Source organism: Amblyomma americanum, chromosome 3 (genome assembly GCF_052857255.1).
Source record: "Amblyomma americanum isolate KBUSLIRL-KWMA chromosome 3, ASM5285725v1, whole genome shotgun sequence".
NCBI classification, from domain to species: domain Eukaryota; kingdom Metazoa; phylum Arthropoda; class Arachnida; order Ixodida; family Ixodidae; genus Amblyomma; species Amblyomma americanum.
In genome coordinates, this window is record NC_135499.1 from 222,906,437 (window position 1) to 222,926,046 (window position 19,610).

Here is a 19,610-nt window from a genome sequence, read left to right on the forward strand (position 1 = left end):
AAGCCCGTGTCTTCCCACTTTTCATCCTTCCTTCAACCATAGAAGAAGAAGCAAATATTGAAACCAACCTGGCTCTGAAGTCCTGACATAGAAGTGAACTGCAGATTTCTACTCTGTTTTCCGTTTACCGTAAAGACAGAACGGCAAGAAAAGGCGGTGACGTTATAATAGCAGTCAGAAAACATTTACGTGAAGCATTTATTTATTTATTCATCGAGAGTATATAGTATTGAAACCTTTTGGGTGGCGTGTTATCTGCCTCATGATGCGCCGATTATCGGGGTTTGCTACAGGCCACCAGACTGCCTCCAAGGGTTTGTCGACGAGCTTTGTCGAAGGTTTTATCGAGAGCGTCTACAGTGCAGAGCTTTTTGTGAGGGGGAGGATAAATCCTGCGGTTATGCCACTGGATCTCGAGGCGTTCGCCGTAATTGAATGCCAGGGGCACGAAAGAGCGGGGATTGATCGGACGATTGGTTTTTGCCCCGCTCGGTTGATTAATGCTCGAGCTAAGGCGTTCGCCCTTTCGTCCCCCCAAGTCCCGCGTGGCCCAGCGTCCACGTGAGTTCATGGTATTCTTCCAGCTTTTGGCCCATTGATCTGAGCCGCCAGCAGCGGTGTTCACCCATTGGTAAAGTTCCAGCAGGCCTGTTGCCAGTCGGTGACGACGTGAACTTCTCTGCCCACCCTGTCGTATAGTGGTTGATGAATAGCGCTACGGCTATGGTTTCAGCCGCGCCTGGGCTGTCTGCCCTGACGGAGGCCGTCAGGGTCAAGGAGTTCTCTCTTCCGTTCACGGCAGCTACCACAAAAAGGCCCCCTTCGGGGTCTCCGTCACGTACACGTACGTTACGTGCGGGTTGCGCTTGAATTAACGCGAGCCTTGCGCGCCGACCTAGGTGGAGTTCGTAGTTCGGGATGGGGCTCGCCTTGATCCTGCTTCTGACCTCAGGCAGGAGCCACCGCTGGCCATCGAGAATGTGGAACTCCGCTACCGTACCGGTCCGGTGGAGGATTGCTCTGCTCGCCGCCGTGTTCTGCAGTCTGGCCTCTGCCGAAATAAGGGGTCAACTGCGCGAAAGGGTAAGACAACAGGAAGAAACGCATACGACGCTTAAAAGTGAAGACTGCCAACTTTATTTTTCAAAGAAATGCAAGGCGCATTTAGGCGGTCCCTGTGGTGCGCTGACAATTTGTCAAACATGCCATACACATGATAATGTCTGCATTTTTGCAACCTTCTGAAGACTGAGAAAACTCGACGCACTACGCTGCTGGCAGTGCGTAATAGCTTAAATATACTCCCTTCCGGCTGACAATTAAAAACCGTAACCGAAATTGAATAAGTTATTTTGCAACCCCCTGGACAGACGGTGCACAAGTGGCCCGGATCATGCAGGATGGGCTATTTTGCGCCATCGTTCGAATTGAGCGATCTGAATAGGCGCAATAAGGAAAGAAATAATGGGCGTTCCAGGACTCCGACGAGAATGTCTGCAACTTGCCGCCTCTGCCACTTTCATAATAATAATGGTTGGTTTTATTTGCGCCTAATGAATACACGGCGCGGGAGACCCGCAGTAAAAGCTGTCACAAGCGACAGCTTGACAAAGCCGGAGGCCCCCCTATACACTTGACAGCATCATAGGCGCAATGAAACGGCATGTCTCATCCAAAAACTAAATAGAACAAAACATGAAAACATCTGCAATTACAATCACTCACAAGAACTACATAAAATTATACAGAAAATGTGGTAGAATGAAGTTAGAAAGCACTTACAAAAGCAATGAAACATTCATGTGCGATGGCAATGAGTTTAGCGAAAGTAACAGATAAATTAAGCACATTTTGCTTCAAATAAAATTCAAAACAAAGTGAATACAGACAAGCGGTACAGTCAGGGTAAACAACAACGTGACAGAGTAAACAGGAATGGCAAGCGAAGTGTCCTAGTACATGTTGAAATACCGGCGGAGTGTTTTGAACGTCACCTTTTCAAGTTGGATATGTTTATGATTTAAATCATTTAGCAACCGGGGTAGTTTATTCTGTATTGTTTGTAGGCCGTATGTTGTGCGAAACGTCCTTACTTTCCAGAGCTCCGTGTGACGTGTCTGGCGTGTAGTAGTGTTTGGTTGTAACCTGGCTAGACGATGTAGAAATGAACTGTTGCTAGCGTTTTCATTCTTAATTGCCTTGCAAAGGATATAATCAAACAGTTTGGTAACAGGAATTATGTTGTATTTGGGAAATAGATGATACGTATGTGAATAAAACGGCAGATTTTCTATTACTCTTACAAACCTTTTCTGCAACTTGTGAAGCTTCTGCAAATTTCCGTAAGTTGTCGTAGACCAAACTAAGTGACAATAATTGAGTCGGGAGGAGAATAAGGTATTATAAAGTAACAGTAAGATTTTTGGTGGTAGTAAATTGCGATTGCGGTATACTAGCCCAATTACTTGTGCTAGCTTAATTAGCATGCTGTCCACGTGGACATCCCATGACATATTCTGCTGAAAGATAACACCTAATGTCTTAATACTGGAAGTTACTTCGAGAGGAGTGGCATTTAAGTAGATAGACTTTTGTATTGTTATGTTTTTGTTTTTACTTCGAAAGAATACGGCTTTTGTTTTGTTTGCATTAATCGTCAAGCTGTTTTTACGTGTCCATTCGTCTAGTTTTATTAATGTTAAATTAGCAGCATCAACAAGGTCGTCACTAGTTTTACCAGTTAATAATATGCTGGTATCATCCGCGTACATGATAAATTTCACGGTTGCATCAATATTCACAATATCATTCACGTACATATTAAATAAAAAAGGTCCTAATATACTGCCCTGTGGGACCCCTGCTGAAATAGATAATGGGTTAGAACTGTGGTTGTTTATGACGACTATTTGTCTACGAAATTCCAAGTAGGAGCGTATAAGAGATGCAGCGTTACCACGAAAGCCATAGTGTTGGAGTTTCTTAATTAAAAGTTGATGACTGATGGAGTCAAATGCTTTTGACAGGTCAATAAAAATTCCTAGTACAAGTCTTCCTTCTTCAGACTGATTTAGTATGTGTTCTTTTTGTTGTAGCAATGCGAGTTGTGTGCCTAAACCCTTACGGAAGCCATACTGGCAATCAGTCAGCAGGCAATGTTTCTGCTCGAATTCGGATAGTCGCTTTAAAATAACTTTTTCGAAGACTTTTGAAAAGACGGGAAGGATTGATAACGGTCGATAGTTTCCTAAGTCGTTTTTATCGCCTTTTTTAAAGAGCGCAGCGACTCTCGCTATCTGCATCGTTCGAGGAAACGTGCCTTCGCTTATACAGATATTGAAGATATAGGTAAGACAAGGAGAGAGAAGGTCAGCAACATATTTGATTGGTTTTATTTGGATACCATCAATATCTTTAGCGGTACTATTATTTAGACTGTGAATTGTGCTAATTATCTCTCCCTCATTTACTGGATACAAAAATATAGAGCTAGAGTTGTATGGAATACCATCAAGATCATTGTCTGGTGCGTTGTTACTTCCAATTTTAACAAAGTGTTCGTTAAAAGCGTCTGCAAGTGCTTTTTCCTGTAACTCAAGACCATTTATTTTTAAGCTCTGTATCCTTTCCTCGGGAATATTGCAGTTCAACAAAGAGTTCAGTTTTTTAAGACCATTTATTTTTAAGCTCTGTATCCTTTCCTCGGGAATATTGCAGTTCAACAAAGAGTTCAGTTTTTTCCTTATTGCGGCCGTACCTGGAGCTAGTGAATTAAAGGAAAGTGTATAGTAATCTCGCCTGGCCTTTTTTATATCTTTGTCTAAACGATTCCTAATTTTTTTTAAAAGCCTGAAATATTTCGGGGTCTCTGGTCTTTATAAATTCACTGTATAATGCATTCTTTCTCCGTATTCTGGCAGATAGCTCTGCACTAATCCATGGTTTACATATTTTCTTTTTGTGTTTAATGCACTTAAAAGGAAAGCTAGTGTCATAACTTTCTTTCAATAGGCTGAAAAAAGCCTCTCGTATACAGTGTCCCAACATGTCTGAGCTATCTTCTCACGAAAAATAGAAAGAGCCTGATCAGTTATTAGTTGAATGAAATGGTTTGTCTTTGTTTCCTTGTTTCGAACGTGACCCTTGAAACATAAATATATCGGCAAGTGATCACTGAGATCCGATGCGAAGACGCCAGCGTTAATGACTTCAGAACTTAAATTCGTAATAAATACGTCAATTAAAGATGACGAATTCTCGGTCACTCTGGTAGGAAGACTGATAGTATTCCAACACGCATTCATCTCCAAGAGAGTATCTAACCTAAGTTTTGGTGAATCATTCTTCATCATGTTAATGTTGATGTCTCCGCCATAAATTAAATTGAATTTGTTGTCATTTATAAAGACGAGAAAAGTTTCTAAGAACTCCAAGAATGATGTAACGGAACCATTCGGAGGGCGATAGCAAACAGCGAAAACAGTATTGTTTTGTATCACTGATAAAAATTCATAGTCATAAGTTATTACTGAAAACTGGTTCAATATTTCACATGCAGACGGCTTTTTAACCAAGGTGCATATTCCGCCCCCACGACCTGTTGATCGATTCAGGTAGAAAGTATTGTACAATGGAAGCCGAAAGATGTTCACATCGTCAACACACCAAGTCTCTGTCAGCATAATGACGTCAAAGGATTGCTTTGTTTGCTCAAAAAAGAGGTGTAAGTCATGTTCCTTGCGAGTAAAAGAACGTATGTTTAAGTGAAAACATTTGAAAGCCTTCGAAAACGCTGTACCTAAGTGATGGTTGAAAGTGTGTGGCAATACGTAAGAGTGAGTAGGTGCCATAGTGTTCTTTGTGTTCAGCTGATCTGTTGCTTAAGTTTGTCGCGGTCACTAGAGCAGGAAATGACCACCACATTTTGCCCATCAGCTTTCCGGACCAAGACCTTGTTGTTGTTGTGCCATACGTATTTGTAGTTATTTGCCTTGGCCCAGAGCTTTGTTTCGGTAAGCAGAGTACGTGTCCTTTTTGTCAGGTTTTCTAACACAAAAATGCTGTCATTTCCCTGGCACAGTGTTTTCCTGTTTTGCCACCATTTGTCTCTTACTGATTGTTTGGCGAAACGACAGATAATGCCAGGTATCTTATCTTGCTTTGAGGGAAGGCGATGAGTGGACACTATGTCACTTTCCTGAAGCTGTGGCAGGTTGTTTAGAGTTGCCAGCTTATTTATCTCATCAATCAGGTTTTCATCCTTCATTGCTTTAATTCCATGGAACTCAAGGTTCAGCTTTCGGCTTCTCCATTCCAAACAGTCCATTTCGTTTTTCAGCTGCGTTATTTCATCGTCTTGCTTTTCAATCTTGTCTACCCTGTGTTTCAGTTCCCTGACCTCACGTTCGTTCTTTTCTACCCGAGTTAGAAGCTCATCGTACTGGTCACTCATGTACTGAACTGTGTCTTCGACGCTGTCAACTGTTTCTTTCAGCGGTAAAAGGTACTCCAGCTTTTCATTGATTGATTTCAGCAGTGCACGAACATCCTGGTCATCCGTATCATTACTGGATCTATCGAGTTGTGGAGTACGACCTTTCGAACGCCTGCAATTTGAGCAACGCCACGCACTGCGCTACTGCTCCCCTTTGGACTTGATAGTAGCATCTGAAATTCCTGCACATTTCCCCGTGTGATAGACAGATCTACAGTCACTACAGTCGATTTTGGAATCAAGTTCCTCGAGTTGCATATCACATGACCCACAGTGTTCATCAAGGGGCATAGCGACACTTTTGGCAGCAGCAGCAGCAGTAAAAGAGGACAGCGGGAAGATATATTAACAGAGCAGCAACTAACCTGCAATTGCAGAGAAAACTTCTTAAGATGGTGCCTTTCCCGTGCCGCTGCCGCTGCCAGTGTGACAGCCGCAGGTCTCTGGGCTTTCTTTATAGCCTCGCCCGATGGGTGGGCGTGTCCGCTGGCCGGTAGCGATGCAGTCCTAGATGACGTTATCTTCCGCAGCAACCAGCACACGTGCACGCAGACGGTTGTAGTCGATGTCAGAACTTCATATCTGCAATTGCAGAGAAAACTTCTTAAGATGGTGCCTTTCCCGTGCCGCTACCGCTGCCAGTGTGACAGCCGCAGGTCTCTGGGCTTTCTTTATAGCCTCGTCCGATGGGTGGGCGTGTCCGCTGGCCGGTAGCGATGCAGTCCTAGATGACGTTATCTTCCGCAGCAACCAGCACACGTGCACGCAGACGGTTGTAGTCGATGTCAGAACTTCATATCTGCAATTGCAGAGAAAACTTCTTAAGATGGTGCCTTTCCCGTGCCGCTGCCGCTGCCAAATAAAGGAACTCTCCGAAGCAAACTTTGGCCCTTCTCGTATCGATAGGTAAACGTGTGGACTGTAGCGGGTTTTCATTATTTGCTTAATCCATTCCTGTTGTCTTTCATCTGTTACTGTCTACAAGGTAATCAGCCTTCTGCGTATTTTTCTTCCTTCACCAAATAAAGCAAGATACCAGTTCATAGACGAGTTCTCACGCTTATGTAGACGGCTACAAGTCCTCACACTGCTTAGCCGTGCGAACACCTCTACAGCACATTTTCAGTTAAGAATTAATGCACGAAGTCTTGAGAGGCTTGCCGTGCTGAGGAAAGGAGGTCCAAGCACAGCGGCACGACACAGCAGAAGCCGCTCTGCAGCCCCGACCGGTACACTTGATCATCGCTGAAAACACGGGCACTAATTCGACAAACGACTGCCAAGCTGCCGCTTGGACAATATCTTTAAAAACCTGCAGGTACGTCAACGACAGGCTTCACGAGCTCTCGTGAATAGCGCTAAATCTGAATGTCGCGGACGCAAGTTTGCATAACATGCTGCCTCTTGTAAGCGCATTCCTTTATACCGCAGCAGCAGCGTCTCTATCCGCAGGTGCTGTAGGGATCCCTGTAGCCAGGTTCATTATCGAGGCGTTCTTCATGAAGAAAAAACGAGCCGACGTTGAGGCAGTCATCGAATATCGAGTGTTAACACACCTGACATAGGTCGCCGGTTCGAATCCCTGCCGCGAGCTAGACTAACTAGTAAGTTTATGCTGCACGAAACGCTGTATCGCATGACACATTTGAAACATTCTGCCTCAAACGGTTGACCCAAAAATTTTACACGAATGTCGGGACTAGGTGGCCCGACTTTGAAGCCCGCTAGACAGGGATATACTCGTATATACCGGATCGACATAGTTTACATTCGAGATGAGGTGCTCGGGCATCACGTCGCCGCCTGTTAATTTATTCCATTATGTAACCACCTCGTTACAATGGCAACCACGGGGATACAATGTCGAACTGCTATGGGGGCCGCCATCTTGAATTTTATCCGCAGAATCAGCATAAAGCCTGTTTGACATGCAAGCGAAAATGCTAGCGAATCCTGCCGCCGCGACGGAAAAACCTGCTTCGAGTCGTCGCTGCGATGAGCGGCGAGGTTCCAACAAGTTGGAAATTTCCCCTGTAGCACGCCGTCTACCAAACAGCTCCAGCACCCCTCCCAGCACCGCTTTCAGAGTAGATGAACAGCTTAGTACATGGAATTCTGCGTGTTTGGCGCTCTAACAAGACAGAGTGGTACCAGACATTGTCGAAAAAAAAATGGCGGAGTCAGCCATGCAAAACAGGTTATATATCTCAGCTCATTTTCTGGAAAGCTCGGTGCCATGAAAACAATCGTACCTTCGGTATCCTTCGGGCAACGAATGCAGCATATTCCTTCGCGAATCGTTGACATGGATACTCGAAATTACGAATACTTTTCCAACAACTAGGATGACTTACTTCCAGCTGCAGCAAAGCCGCACCTCTCCCTCCTTCGCCCCGTATAAAAGAAAAGGCGGACGTCACGACCACAGCGTCAGTGAAATTCGTCGGGTGTGTTTTCGTGCCGGCATGCCCTAGAGGCGGCGATGCTCAGTCACGGTTCCTCTGCGCATGCCCAGCTGCTCACGTGTCACCTTGGGGTCTATGCAACTTTCCAACAGCTGCAATGGCGTCGCCATACATTGCTCATAGTGCTGCTGTGTGCACCTGACGTAAGAAGCGGCCGGCAGCGAAACGGGTTTGCAACAGCCCAGAGAGGAGACGTTTCGGCATCCTCCTTGCCCGATGGAAAGGTACGTCTGTACGCCCATGAGCTGGACGTTCCGGGGAGGTCCACGAGAGATGGGCTGGTGTCCTTTCACGACATTACTAACCATTACAACGAGCGGAGAATTTACCCGCCCCCGGACAAGCAATTGGTGAAGGCGAAGGAATGCGCCTGGCGAAGATTGCAGACGAAATAATTCTTCAACCTACACGTGTTAAACAAAATCTACCCGGACATTCAGCCGGAATGCAGGTGGTGTCAGGAACTGGCAACCTATGACCACATATTATGGAGCTGTAGCACAGCTGTAGCATAGCCGCCACCGGCGGATATTATGCGTGATCCTTCTCTCGAGCCATGGGAGGCCGTGTTGGCCAGCTCATACCCGGTCGTCCAGACCAGGGCCTTGGAGTGGGCCACCCAGGTCGCCGTCAGCCATGTGTTGATGTTCATCTAGCACGGAATCGTCCGCACATGCTTTCTGACGAAAATAAAGTTTTTCCATCCATGCACCGATGACGTTAGATGCGGGAGCTGAACTTACTGTGTGATATCCCCCCCTCCCCCTGCAACAAACAGAACAGAGCTCTGTGACAAAAATAGTAAGACGAAGCTTGCCTCTCGTCCCTGCCACACTCCGTCATCGAGGAGGCCCTGGACAACCTAGGTATTGAGGGACGCCTGCCAGCTTTTCTCGAGGCCTTCTTGCGGAGACGTACGTTCTATCAGGTGCTTATTAGTGCGTGGTTCATAACAGCAGAGGATCCCCGGAGCTCGGCCATCAGTCCTCTCCAACCTCATGGCGGGACTCGCAGCAAAAACGTCCCTCCTGCTGGGCTGCTGTCTACGCCGACGTGCGGCTCTCCGGGTGCGGGGCCTTCCAAGCGCATCCGAACGATCCGGTGTATGCTGCAGAAGGCCCATCGACTTGGTCCACGCCTACCAATAACCTCCATCGGCCTCACCATTCAAGTCGGAGGCCCTCCTCGTTAACCTGAAGGGAGCCCGCTACCGGACTGCCACCCCCCGCGTCCGCGGAGTGAGTCTGCAGTGACGCGACCAGGTGAGGTACCGCGGCCTGCTGATCGATCGGCGTCTCATCTGGACCTCCGCTGAGAAGGCACTATTCCTGCGCCTGAAGAGCATCGGACGCGCTGTCCTGCAGCTTTCCAACGCAGCTTGTCATATTCGATCCCTTATTGGAGTCAGTGTCTTGCCGCCTCAACTCTCCGGCCAGCTTCACGGCAGCGGTGTTAGCGGACCCCACCTGGCCATCGACCTGCTGTCCCTCCATGGCTGTTCCCCACTTTCCAGTCCCAGTGATGGAAGGAGCATTTTACTTTTTGAAGCAAGTCTCGGAGCAGTAAAAATGCCAGTTTGGAGCAGCCATTGTTGTTTTTGGAGCGGATGGGAAATTACGCCAGAAAGCCTCTCGGGTTGGAAGCACCACTGAAGCAGCTGATTACAGCTGTTTATTATGAAACACATTGCACATTTTGCATATACAATAATCAAAACGATTGTCAAGAAACGAACAATTAAATGTGTGGCTGGTTATAGAAGGTCAGATGTTTAGGAGAATCCCCCCCAAGGTGCAGTAGATTTGTAAACAAGGGAGTAATTACTCATTGACATTCACCCGAGCGCAGGCATCCATACGGCTACAAACGAAAGCTATACAGCTTTCTCAGAAACTTCGTAGTTAAAGAAAAATTCGTCCTGGTCCGGGGTTCGAACCCGGGACCACCACTTCACCGGAGCAGTCGCTCTCCTAACTGAGCTAACAGGGACGGCAAGCTTATGGTACGGCAAGAGCGAATTGGTCAATAACTCGAAGTGGGAACTGTGTTGGTCAACTTTACGGGAATCCCCCAGGTGGAGTAGATTTGTAATAAGGGAGTAATTCCTCATTGACAACCACCCGAGCACAGCCATACGGTTACAAACGAAAGCTATAGAGCTTTCTCAGAAACTTCGTAGCTAAAGAAAAATTCGTCCTGGTCCGGGATTCGAACCCGGGGTTCAAACCCGTATGGCTGCACTCGGGTGGATGTCAATGAGTAATTACTCCCTTGTTATAGGTGTGCTAAAATAATATAAAAATTTAAAGCACGTTCTTGTGCCGGAAATGAGATCAAAGCCAATAAAGGTGAGCATCACAATGCGAGCTAGAAGCAGTCACAGTCGTATATCACATTTTTTTTTATTGCGACAGTGTGCCTTCTGGCATAAAGTATGCCACACAAGAAGTAGAAGTTCAGAATCAATCCGAGATCGTTGTAGTCATTCTTTCAACAGATTTCAAATTGGTCTGCATGTTGAGCTCCACGAACCCGCACTTTGTCTTTTGAAGTTTCAAGCTTGCAGAGAGCATCCGCAAGCCTTTACTTTCCTTTTTTAAGTAGTTCCTTGCCATTTTCAATGTCATCAAAATTTTTGCCTTCATTCCTAATGAATGCTTCTGCATTGCAAAACATATTTTTTGCTGACTGAATCTTAATTTGCAGGTCCTGCTTTTGACATCCTCGTTCTGAATTGCGGCCAAGTTCGCTTTTTTTGGCATCTGGTTCAATAATGATATTAGACGTTTTCGGCTTCTCTGGGGCTAACTGGTTCGTCACACGCTTGACGTTTTTTGCCTGTTTTTGCAGCGCCTTTTCGGCGCAGGTGCGGCGCAATTACTAACAAAAATGCCCATTTCGCGCAACATATGTAGCAGCATTTTTCTTTTGGAGCAGTTTTGCGCGACTGGCGCAGCACTTCCATCACTGCAGTCCTAATCTCTCCGACTCTCGGTCAGCACTCCAGACCCTGCAGCGACCCTGTGACATGCAGGTATCCGTGGCCTTGTTGCGGTCTCGCTGCTGGCCATCGAGGACTCGGGGGAGGAGGAGGCGGAAAAGCTTTTATTAGAAAACTATGCTGTGCTAGTCTTCTTGAGTGGAGCCCTCAGTCCTGGGCTCCATGTGTCGCTGCGATCCTGCAGATGCACCAGAGCAGCTGTCGCTGGTCTTGCAGATTCGTGCCGGTCAGGGCAGTCTCAAAAAGGGCTCTGAGTACATGGACCCGTTTGCCGCCGCTATTTTCTCGGCCCGCTTGATGAGCCGGCGCTGGTCGGTCGGCTCCGTGCAAGACAGGGCATCTTCCCAAGAGGTGTGGGGTTGACTTGAGGAGATATATACACGTTCTCCCCACTCAATCGCGGCTGACACGGTTCAAAGCCGTCCGGACCCCACCCCGTGATCGCGTACGCTACCGAGCGCACGCCAACCACGGCGGGCCTTGCTCTGAGGGAACAAAGGAACGACACATTGGTTGACACAAACAGGCATTTATTGCTACAGGAACAATAAAGCCAGCTAGCAACAAGGTACGCTAATGAATCAAGGTCGTCCGACTCACCAGCAAGGTTCCGAGCGAATGTTCGCCCGCGCTAGGGCAAGGGATATATACTCCGAAGGCCAGACGGGACGATATACGGGAGCAGGTCTCCCCGTTGCTTCCTCGCCCCGCCGGCGATGAGCGGAGCCGCGAGCGACACGTCCGCTCGCGCCGACGATCCCAGCCGAAGAGCTCCATCTCCCGCGCGCGGGCTTCAGCAGTCTCCCGCGCAGCGACGCTGGCGCCCTCTCTTGCCGGTTAATGTAACTGACAAGGGAATGCGTTCATCCTCGGGGTGAGACTGCTGCTGCACGGTGCCTCGCGGGAAAGCAAACACAGGGGGCTGCAGGGCAGGTCCCCACAGAGGAAGGGGTGGGGAAGGTAATGGGTGGGACGCTGCCGGGTGGTGTTGTGGAGGCCCAAATGAAATGATGCAGTGCAGGTCCCTCTCACTCAACTGGCTTCCCACACATCTCGGGTTTTCCCGGAACGAGGAGGCCGACATTCTTGCCAAGGCTTCCCTCTGCATCAATGCCCAGAATCCGAAGCTATCACCACCTTCGGTTTCTCGCACCTCATCCTGCAATGGGTTGTCACCTCCCTGCACACTGACCCCCTCCCCCTGGTCACCTCGGACGTTTTGTTCCGACACCTCCTGCAGAGGATCCTCCGCCGTGAACAGTCTTTCCTGCTCAGATTTCACACTGGCTGCAGCTGGACGGCCTCCCCCACAAGCACCGCCACAGAACACCCCTTTCCCCTGCGCCTGCTCTTCCTGTGGCGCGAACGAGACGGTGGAACACCTCCTGTGCTCCTGCTCCACAGGCCACTTTCGACCTGGCCCGGCGAACAGTGGTGAGCGGCTACCATCAACTCGGATCCACCCCAGCCGCCTCAGGCACTGACGCCTTCTTCCCTGCCCGTCACCAATTGGCAGCTGCCGACACCTGCTGGAGTTACTTAAGCGAAGGGACCGATATTGAATTTGTATGTGATCAGCGACCTGCTGTGGTTCCTGCCATGGCTCCAAATGCCCCCGCCCCCATCTCCAGGGAGTGCTAAGGTGCAGCAGAAATAAGACAAGTCTTATACCGCTCCCTATGGTCACAACGTTTTAGCCATATGGCCGCAGCGATGGCAGCTATCAGTCACGCATCAGCCAGCAAGACAAGCCAGCAATGCGCTCTTTGGGATGCTGATCAGCGCGTCGCTGGGCATTTTGCTGTTCCAGTGCCGGCACTAGTTTACCTCACTTTCGTCCGCCTGTTTTTTCCCATTTCAAGTGTGCCAAAGCTACGTACTACAAACGTTATATTCGCGGTTTGTGCGGCGAGGCATTTTTAATGCGACGGCACTACTTGTGAGAAGGCTCCATATGCTCCACAGCTACAGCGTCGCACTGTCGACTTCCAACACTCCGGACATTGTGCATGCGGTAGACCACAAAACGGAACTAAGAAAAATAGTCGTTGCAGCGTAATTTTCAACTCAGAAATATGACCATTCTTCAGTTGTTCACCAAACCAATCTACCATGATGTAAACGATTTTATCAGGTTTCTTTCGGGACAACTGACAATTCGGCCTTCGTATAAATTGAAATGTTTATTCTGGCCTATTGAAGTCTCAAATAAACAGGTTTTTACTGCACAGCATTTATGCAAACTGTTTCATTTTATTAGCGTTTATTTAGTAGTGTTAGGATATGTGAGCAATGCATATGTGGCATAAGATTGCCTCAGTAAAACGGTTTTGATACCCGCAGTCCTGACTGCCATTTACTCGGGATGCTCTTTACCCCGTTTTACATTCTGAGAGCAGGAGAAGACAGAAGAAGCAGTGCTGAACATTACAAATGGTGTTCCTTGTGAAAGCAATGAACCAATGAGGGCTCAATCTAGCTGGACTTCATTTTCTCCCCTTCAAGAGGGACTGCCACAGAGTCTCCTACAGCCTATTTACATCTTTCAAGAGTGCAAGCACATCATTGGGCAAGCAATAATAAACAACTCATGCCCACCTCATTCAAACAGGAAACCTTCAGTAGTCAATTTAGTATAGATTGTAACAAGGGTTTTCCCACGTGTGATGTTGAAGGACAGCCAATTAACGATCTATAAAAATTTTGAGACCATTTATAAGCCCCAGATGCTGAACAACTGAGCAGGTTTTGCAGCACAATAGAGCACCACTTTGCTGCCTTCCTCTGGCCAAGCTATTGAGAAGTACAGCACACAAGAATAGACGAAGCATGTTGGATGGTGAGAAGTGCAGGTACCATCCCACACAATTAGCTACACCATGCCTCCTTATTGCTGTCGATAAAGGTCACGGCTCTGGACACGTAGCTTGGCTATTTTTTCTGCCTGCAAGTGTTCAATGAACACCCATGGCTGAGCCTTGCAATGTTTAATACACCATCTAAATTTGGCATTGCCGTGGGCACCCTCTGTGCTGTTTTGTGTTCCCCTCTCATTTGAGGGGTAATCTTCAATGGGCCCCATAAAATGCACCATCCAAGCTGAAATGAAGGCACAGCCCTGACAGTGACAATGATAGGCAGGCAGTAAGCCAATGCACGCCCCAAAGAGTATGGCTTTATTCAGAGAACACATGCTTAGCCAATCATTGGCAGCGCATTCAAGAGAGTGAGGCAAGCATATCATATCATAAACTATATAAATAAAATAAAACAAATGGCACAAACTTCTGCCCATAACACGTAATCTCCATAAGCAGTAAGTTACACCAGATGGCTTCTACCGGGCCTCAAATAAATGCATGCTGGATAAAAGTCTGAAAAGAAAAATGAAGAAAAATATGTCATAAAGAACACCGTGGCAATAAAAATGTTATAATTTGTTCGGTAAGAATTCTTGGAAAAAAATGAACACAAGGTGGCACGTTTACTTCTCCATATTCTGCCTCCTGGATATAGCAGCACTAGGCAACAAAATAAGAATATCTCCCTACAGTCCACAAAAAAAAATTGTGGGTTTCTGTGTAGATCCAAGTAATTAACTAATGCTATCAGGAGGGTCTTTCATTGTGAAGATGTACCACATTAAAATTACATTTAAAGCACAATCTATCATACATTAGTGAGGCGCCATTATTCTTGCCCAGACCATAAAACAGGACATTCCTACAAACCTGAGAGAATCGAATCGCTTAAAGGCCTACTTGATTGAAATTTTGTGTGACACGCAAAGGCTACTCTAAGTTAATGCAGCTACAGCAGCCGACTGATTTTTCAGACTCAAATAATTCGGACTTGCAGGATATTTCGGACATGATTGAGGAGTCGTCTCGTGCCTCATAAGAACATGTACATACTATATTCACGACCAATATTTCAAAAGTTAAATTTTTTGGACCAAAACAGAAGCCAGCAATACTGTGTAGATTGATTTCTCGACTGAAATTCCTATTTCGACCTAACATAGATGCAAGTGGGCATTACTGTCACAATCAACCAGCCCTTTGCAGCCATGCAAGGCACTGTCTTGGATTTAAACGAAGTCAATCAGACAGACTGGCTTGGATATGCTTGGCTATTTGTTCCAGATTGCTGTCACTCGAGTTAATGGCATGCAGTTTGTTGCCATCGAGGTGGCCTACAAAAAACTGCACAACAGCATTGAAAATGGGACAGTGGCAGCATTCACCGCAGCTTAGATGCCACCGAATGTGGTGTGGGGCAAGGGGGGACATGGAGGTCGGTGTGCAACTAGAGGCACTCGCTTCATTTCGTTCTTTCAAGTGGGTGTCCCAAGCATTGTTCCGCCAAAAAACACTCTGTTCTTTCTTCACGCGGCGAGCTCACGGCATGGCCCGCGGCAGCACAAAGTCTGGTACTGGTAACATGAGGTGGTGCAAACAAGATCAATTGACTCTGGCTTAAGTACAATCTGATATTAGCACTTGCAAACGAAGCATGAGAAACGGCAAAGGTTGGGATTTTTGAAGCTGGTTTTTTTCGCAGTAAAGTGATATTTTTTAAGTTCACAATCTTTTCTGGCTCTTCTTTCAAGTCCCGCCGGCGACGAAAAATCGGCCAGCCAGTGTTGTAAAATATGCCTAGTATAAAATATTACACTCGGGATACAAGTGGGTAGGCCAGGAAAAATTACTGCAAAAATCACTCTTTCTCATATCAAAACTGAAAAAGTGGAAGTCATTACTGGTTGCAGGAAGCAACAAATTAGCCAGAAAAGCGGACCATTTATGTACATTAGATACATAAATGCGCACCTCGCAAAACGCGCTCTGTGTGCTCCTGCTCACATCTGCACAGCACTTGATCACCTTCTCCACACAATGTGATGCATGACTTCCAGTGCTGCCATTGGAAACTGAGGTGCACCATTCTGCAAGACAGCATTACACATTTGTAGCCTGAAAATGTTCAGATATGCAGTTTACCTCATATGCATGAAGTCCTAGCACTCTGTCCTGTTTAGTTGTTGATGTGAGTTCATCAATTTATGTTCAGCTGGTCATGTCTAATTGTCACAAGCTTCTTACTTTGCAAAGCAAGAGCACTGAAGTCGTCACCAATACACTTTTAGTACGTAGTACCAGCAATTTTACAACACGCTTGTGCGGTGATCAATCAGTAGTTTTTTTAACTGTAGCAAATAATGCCAGCTAAGTAGAACAGCAGCTGGACTGACCTGCTGGGTACTAGTGCCTCACTGTTGCACCTGATTATCGGCTTAGCGTGAAACTGGGCATTAAATGACTTCTCAAAGAATTGAAATGCGGATGTGATGATGATGAACCTTTATGGCACAATGGCAGCATCGGCCAAAAAGTGCCATGGCATGAAGTATTTTTGTCTACACAAGGTGGGGCCATAGATCCATTTACCCAGCATTTGAGCCCCGAAGAGCCAAGCATCAGGCCAAGGGAAACCTTGTGCCCATTGGAAACCAGAGGACACGCGGCGGCACTTGGAATTGAATCTCGCATGTACCACATACAAGACGAATGCTCAAACCACTTGGCCGTTACGGTAAATGTGGATGTAAATACTTTTATACAAAAAAAGAGACAGATGGCATCCCTAGAAAGAGGAAGGGAAGCACAACTGGCATTTTTGACAAAAAAGAGATTATAAAGAAAAAAAAAAGTAATTTTATTTTTCAGTTTGGATAAAGTAAGTCTCCAGACCAGCAGCCCGCTCCCTTGCATCTACGCAACATCACTGATGTTTTTTTTCAGCATCATTAGCTGTACTGGTGTCGTTCTGCGAGATCGTATCGACTGCAGAGACACAGTGTCTGCACATGCCACAACCTCCCTACATTATGAAGACTGCTACTGCACCCGACTACTTCAACACTGCCGACAAGGCTGCACCCACTCAGTAACAAGACAGGAAGGGCGAGTGTAGTGAGCTACACACCTGACAACACCCAAACAATGTGCACAAACACTAATACACATGCTCCGGTTAGTGGTGGAGAACGGACGGGGCGTGGGGTGGCCCTGATGTCATTTAATTGGGCCCTGATTGGAGGACACTCCCCTATCTCTTCCTTCCATCATTTCTGTTTCCCTGCCTCCCATAAAGCAGCGATGGCGGCCAGGAGGAGAGGAGAAAGGAAGGCCGGCAGCAGTGCCAGGCCATGCTGGCGCATCGGTGCCATTGCTCATCTTCAGCTGGGCCCCTGCCGCCAGGTACTGGCGTATGTGCAGCAGTGCCTGTCAGTTGCAAACGAACAAGCCAGAAACCTAGAACACAACAGCCACTTCACTTGACAGGTGATATCGCCGAAGTGATTTTTTTACAGTGGCATTCAAAATGTACGTGAAATGTAGGAACCTGACCCAGCCTTGTGGCATCCTTCGTCATACGGGTCATTTTGATGTAAAGGTGTTCACCGTAGAGGAACATGACTGTAGCATTTCATTTGCAGCAGTAAAACGAAGCTTCTGTGCTTTGTTCACTACAGCCCTATTTCATCAACTGCGGGTACAACACACATTCAGAACATCGGTTATAGCACAACATGGTAGTTAGAACCCCGTGCAGTGCATTGCATACCTAATGTGTAGTGGCTCTATGTGTGTGTGTATGTGCCGGTCAAAGAACTCGAACTGAACGTTAAGGAAAGATGCAACGGATAGCATCACAGACTGCCTCTAAAAGAGAAACTCACAAAGCATTATTACAAAGTGTAAAACTCAAGAAGTGTAAATGCACCTTATAAGAGCACAAAGACAGCATGTTGATGCTCGCCATCTCGACTTCAAGAGGAACATCAGCAAGTACATATGTCTATTTATATTTATACATAACGCTCTGTGAAGGAATAATGGTGCAAACAGAGAAATGCAGCACAAGGGCTTGCAGCAGGCAAAGGAGAGAAACTAGAGTGGGCCAAAACTAGGTCTGCTGCGGAATATTTTGAATGCCTCAAAATAAAGAACCACATGCTTGCGTGAATTGGCCACAATTACTATCTCTATGCATTCTGCATAACTACAGCCAATTTTGCTTAGTAAAATTTCAGTCAAGCAGACGTTTAAAATCAACCAAGGAAAGGTGAATGTCACAACAGCACATTCTCTGCCATACACACCAATGAACTTGCACTATGCACGTAGCACAGAAGGCACCAGAACAACTTCTCGCAGTGTAGTGTGTTGTCAGTCTTACCTTACAACTCCAACAACAAACAGATTATTTTTTTTCCATCTGTGCGCAAAGGTCTCAAATTGTGTCAGGCTAGTCTGCCTTTTTCAATTTATGGTTAATCGTTTATAGAGGTTTAACGTCCCAAAGCGGCTCGGGCAATGAGGGGCACCGGAGTGAAGGGCTCCGGAAATTTTGACCACCTGGGGTTCTTTAACGTGCACTGGCATCGCACAGCACATGGGCCTCCAGAATTATAGCCTCCATCGAAATTCAACTGCATGCCATACTTTCCAGTGTATAAGACGTATTTTTTTTTTCAGAATTTTTCGTTAGCTACATCTTGCACAAAATTGCGATTTATACAGGCCAAAAAATGATGCACCCCCACACGTCATCTTTTGCTGCACACATTAACCATTTAAAAAGAAAATTGATATGTAACAGAGAAGAAAAATCTGGTGTTAGTTTTAAAATATAATTTTATGGGTAGAATCACGTATTCTTGCAAGTTTCGATTCGAGCGTCAGTTCCATCAGTGCCACTTCCATTCGCCGTTACAGTGTGCTTCGCGTGCATAGTGCGTTGTTCCTGCTGAACACGGCACCGCCTGTGAGTTGAAGGAACTACGATGAAAAAATCATTGCACGGCATTAAATACGCACTGGAGAATGGGAACCGGGAAGTAGGAAGGCAGTTCAATGTGAACGAAAAAATTATGCGGGACAGGCACAAAGCCGCAAGTGTGCTCAGGCTGATGAGGCCAGCAAAGAAAGTGGACCGCAGGAAGAAGGCACGCTGACCAGAGCTCAAGGATCATCTGCCTACAGTGGCTGCCAACAGTGGCTGCCACAGGTGTGTACTTTTGTCGCATTATCTACCAAACAGATCCTCAGCGCGTTTTTGCAACGTCTACAAATGAACAGGCACACCTTATACACCGCCATGACTTATGTGTAATTTTTTTCAGAAAAACTCCGTTTGCATGGGAGGGAGGTGCGACTTATACACAGGTGCACGATGTAGACCGGAAACTACGGTAAACAGGGACAGTGCCAAGCTGTTTCACAATTAGTGTACCCTTTGTGCCAGTCATTGAAAATACCCAAGGTGCTTTCTTACACTGAATTAAGGCTAAAAAAAAAAATCACACTTGAAGTTTACAAATGCTCACCAGGTCAAATGCAAGCAGCTGTGATGGGCAACTCAACTTGATATGCAGCACTTTCCTCAGCTTTCAGCAACAGCAGCCTTGATCTTAACGAGCTCAGCATTCTTGGCCACGTTGTCCCCTGCCTTGTAAAGAAGCCTCTCAACAACTCCTGCAGTGGCTGCCTTGATGACGTACTGCATGGGAAGGAAGAAAACACATGAGCTGAGTGCCTAGGGAATGTACTGGATTTGGCAATAGCTCAGCACAGTCTGCACG

At 46.6% G+C, this 19,610-nt stretch overlaps 1 protein-coding gene and 1 pseudogene across 5 annotated transcripts in view; both read right to left on the reverse strand.

The window, feature by feature from the left end:
* Window positions 1–4,864: 4,864 nt before the first annotated feature.
* Window positions 4,865–5,913, reverse strand: LOC144124389 (uncharacterized; annotated as a pseudogene).
* An 8,191-nt stretch (window positions 5,914–14,104) lies between these two features.
* The window catches only part of Mccc1 (Methylcrotonoyl-CoA carboxylase 1), a 39,081-nt gene continuing 33,575 nt past the window's right edge, over window positions 14,105–19,610 (reverse strand). Inside the window, exons 14-16 of one of the 5 annotated variants that reach the window (XM_077660172.1) lie at window positions 19,356–19,528; window positions 15,793–15,908; window positions 14,105–14,334 (exon numbers count right to left, since the gene is read on the reverse strand). In XM_077660172.1, coding sequence (XP_077516298.1) covers window positions 19,412–19,528 — 117 coding nt within the window. In that variant the 3' untranslated portion in view covers window positions 14,105–14,334; window positions 15,793–15,908; window positions 19,356–19,411. Of the gene's footprint in view, window positions 14,335–15,792; window positions 17,278–18,645; window positions 18,792–19,355; window positions 19,529–19,610 lie in introns of those variants that run through there. The other 4 variants (XM_077660174.1, XM_077660173.1, XM_077660176.1 and 1 more) reach the window with 4 other exon arrangements.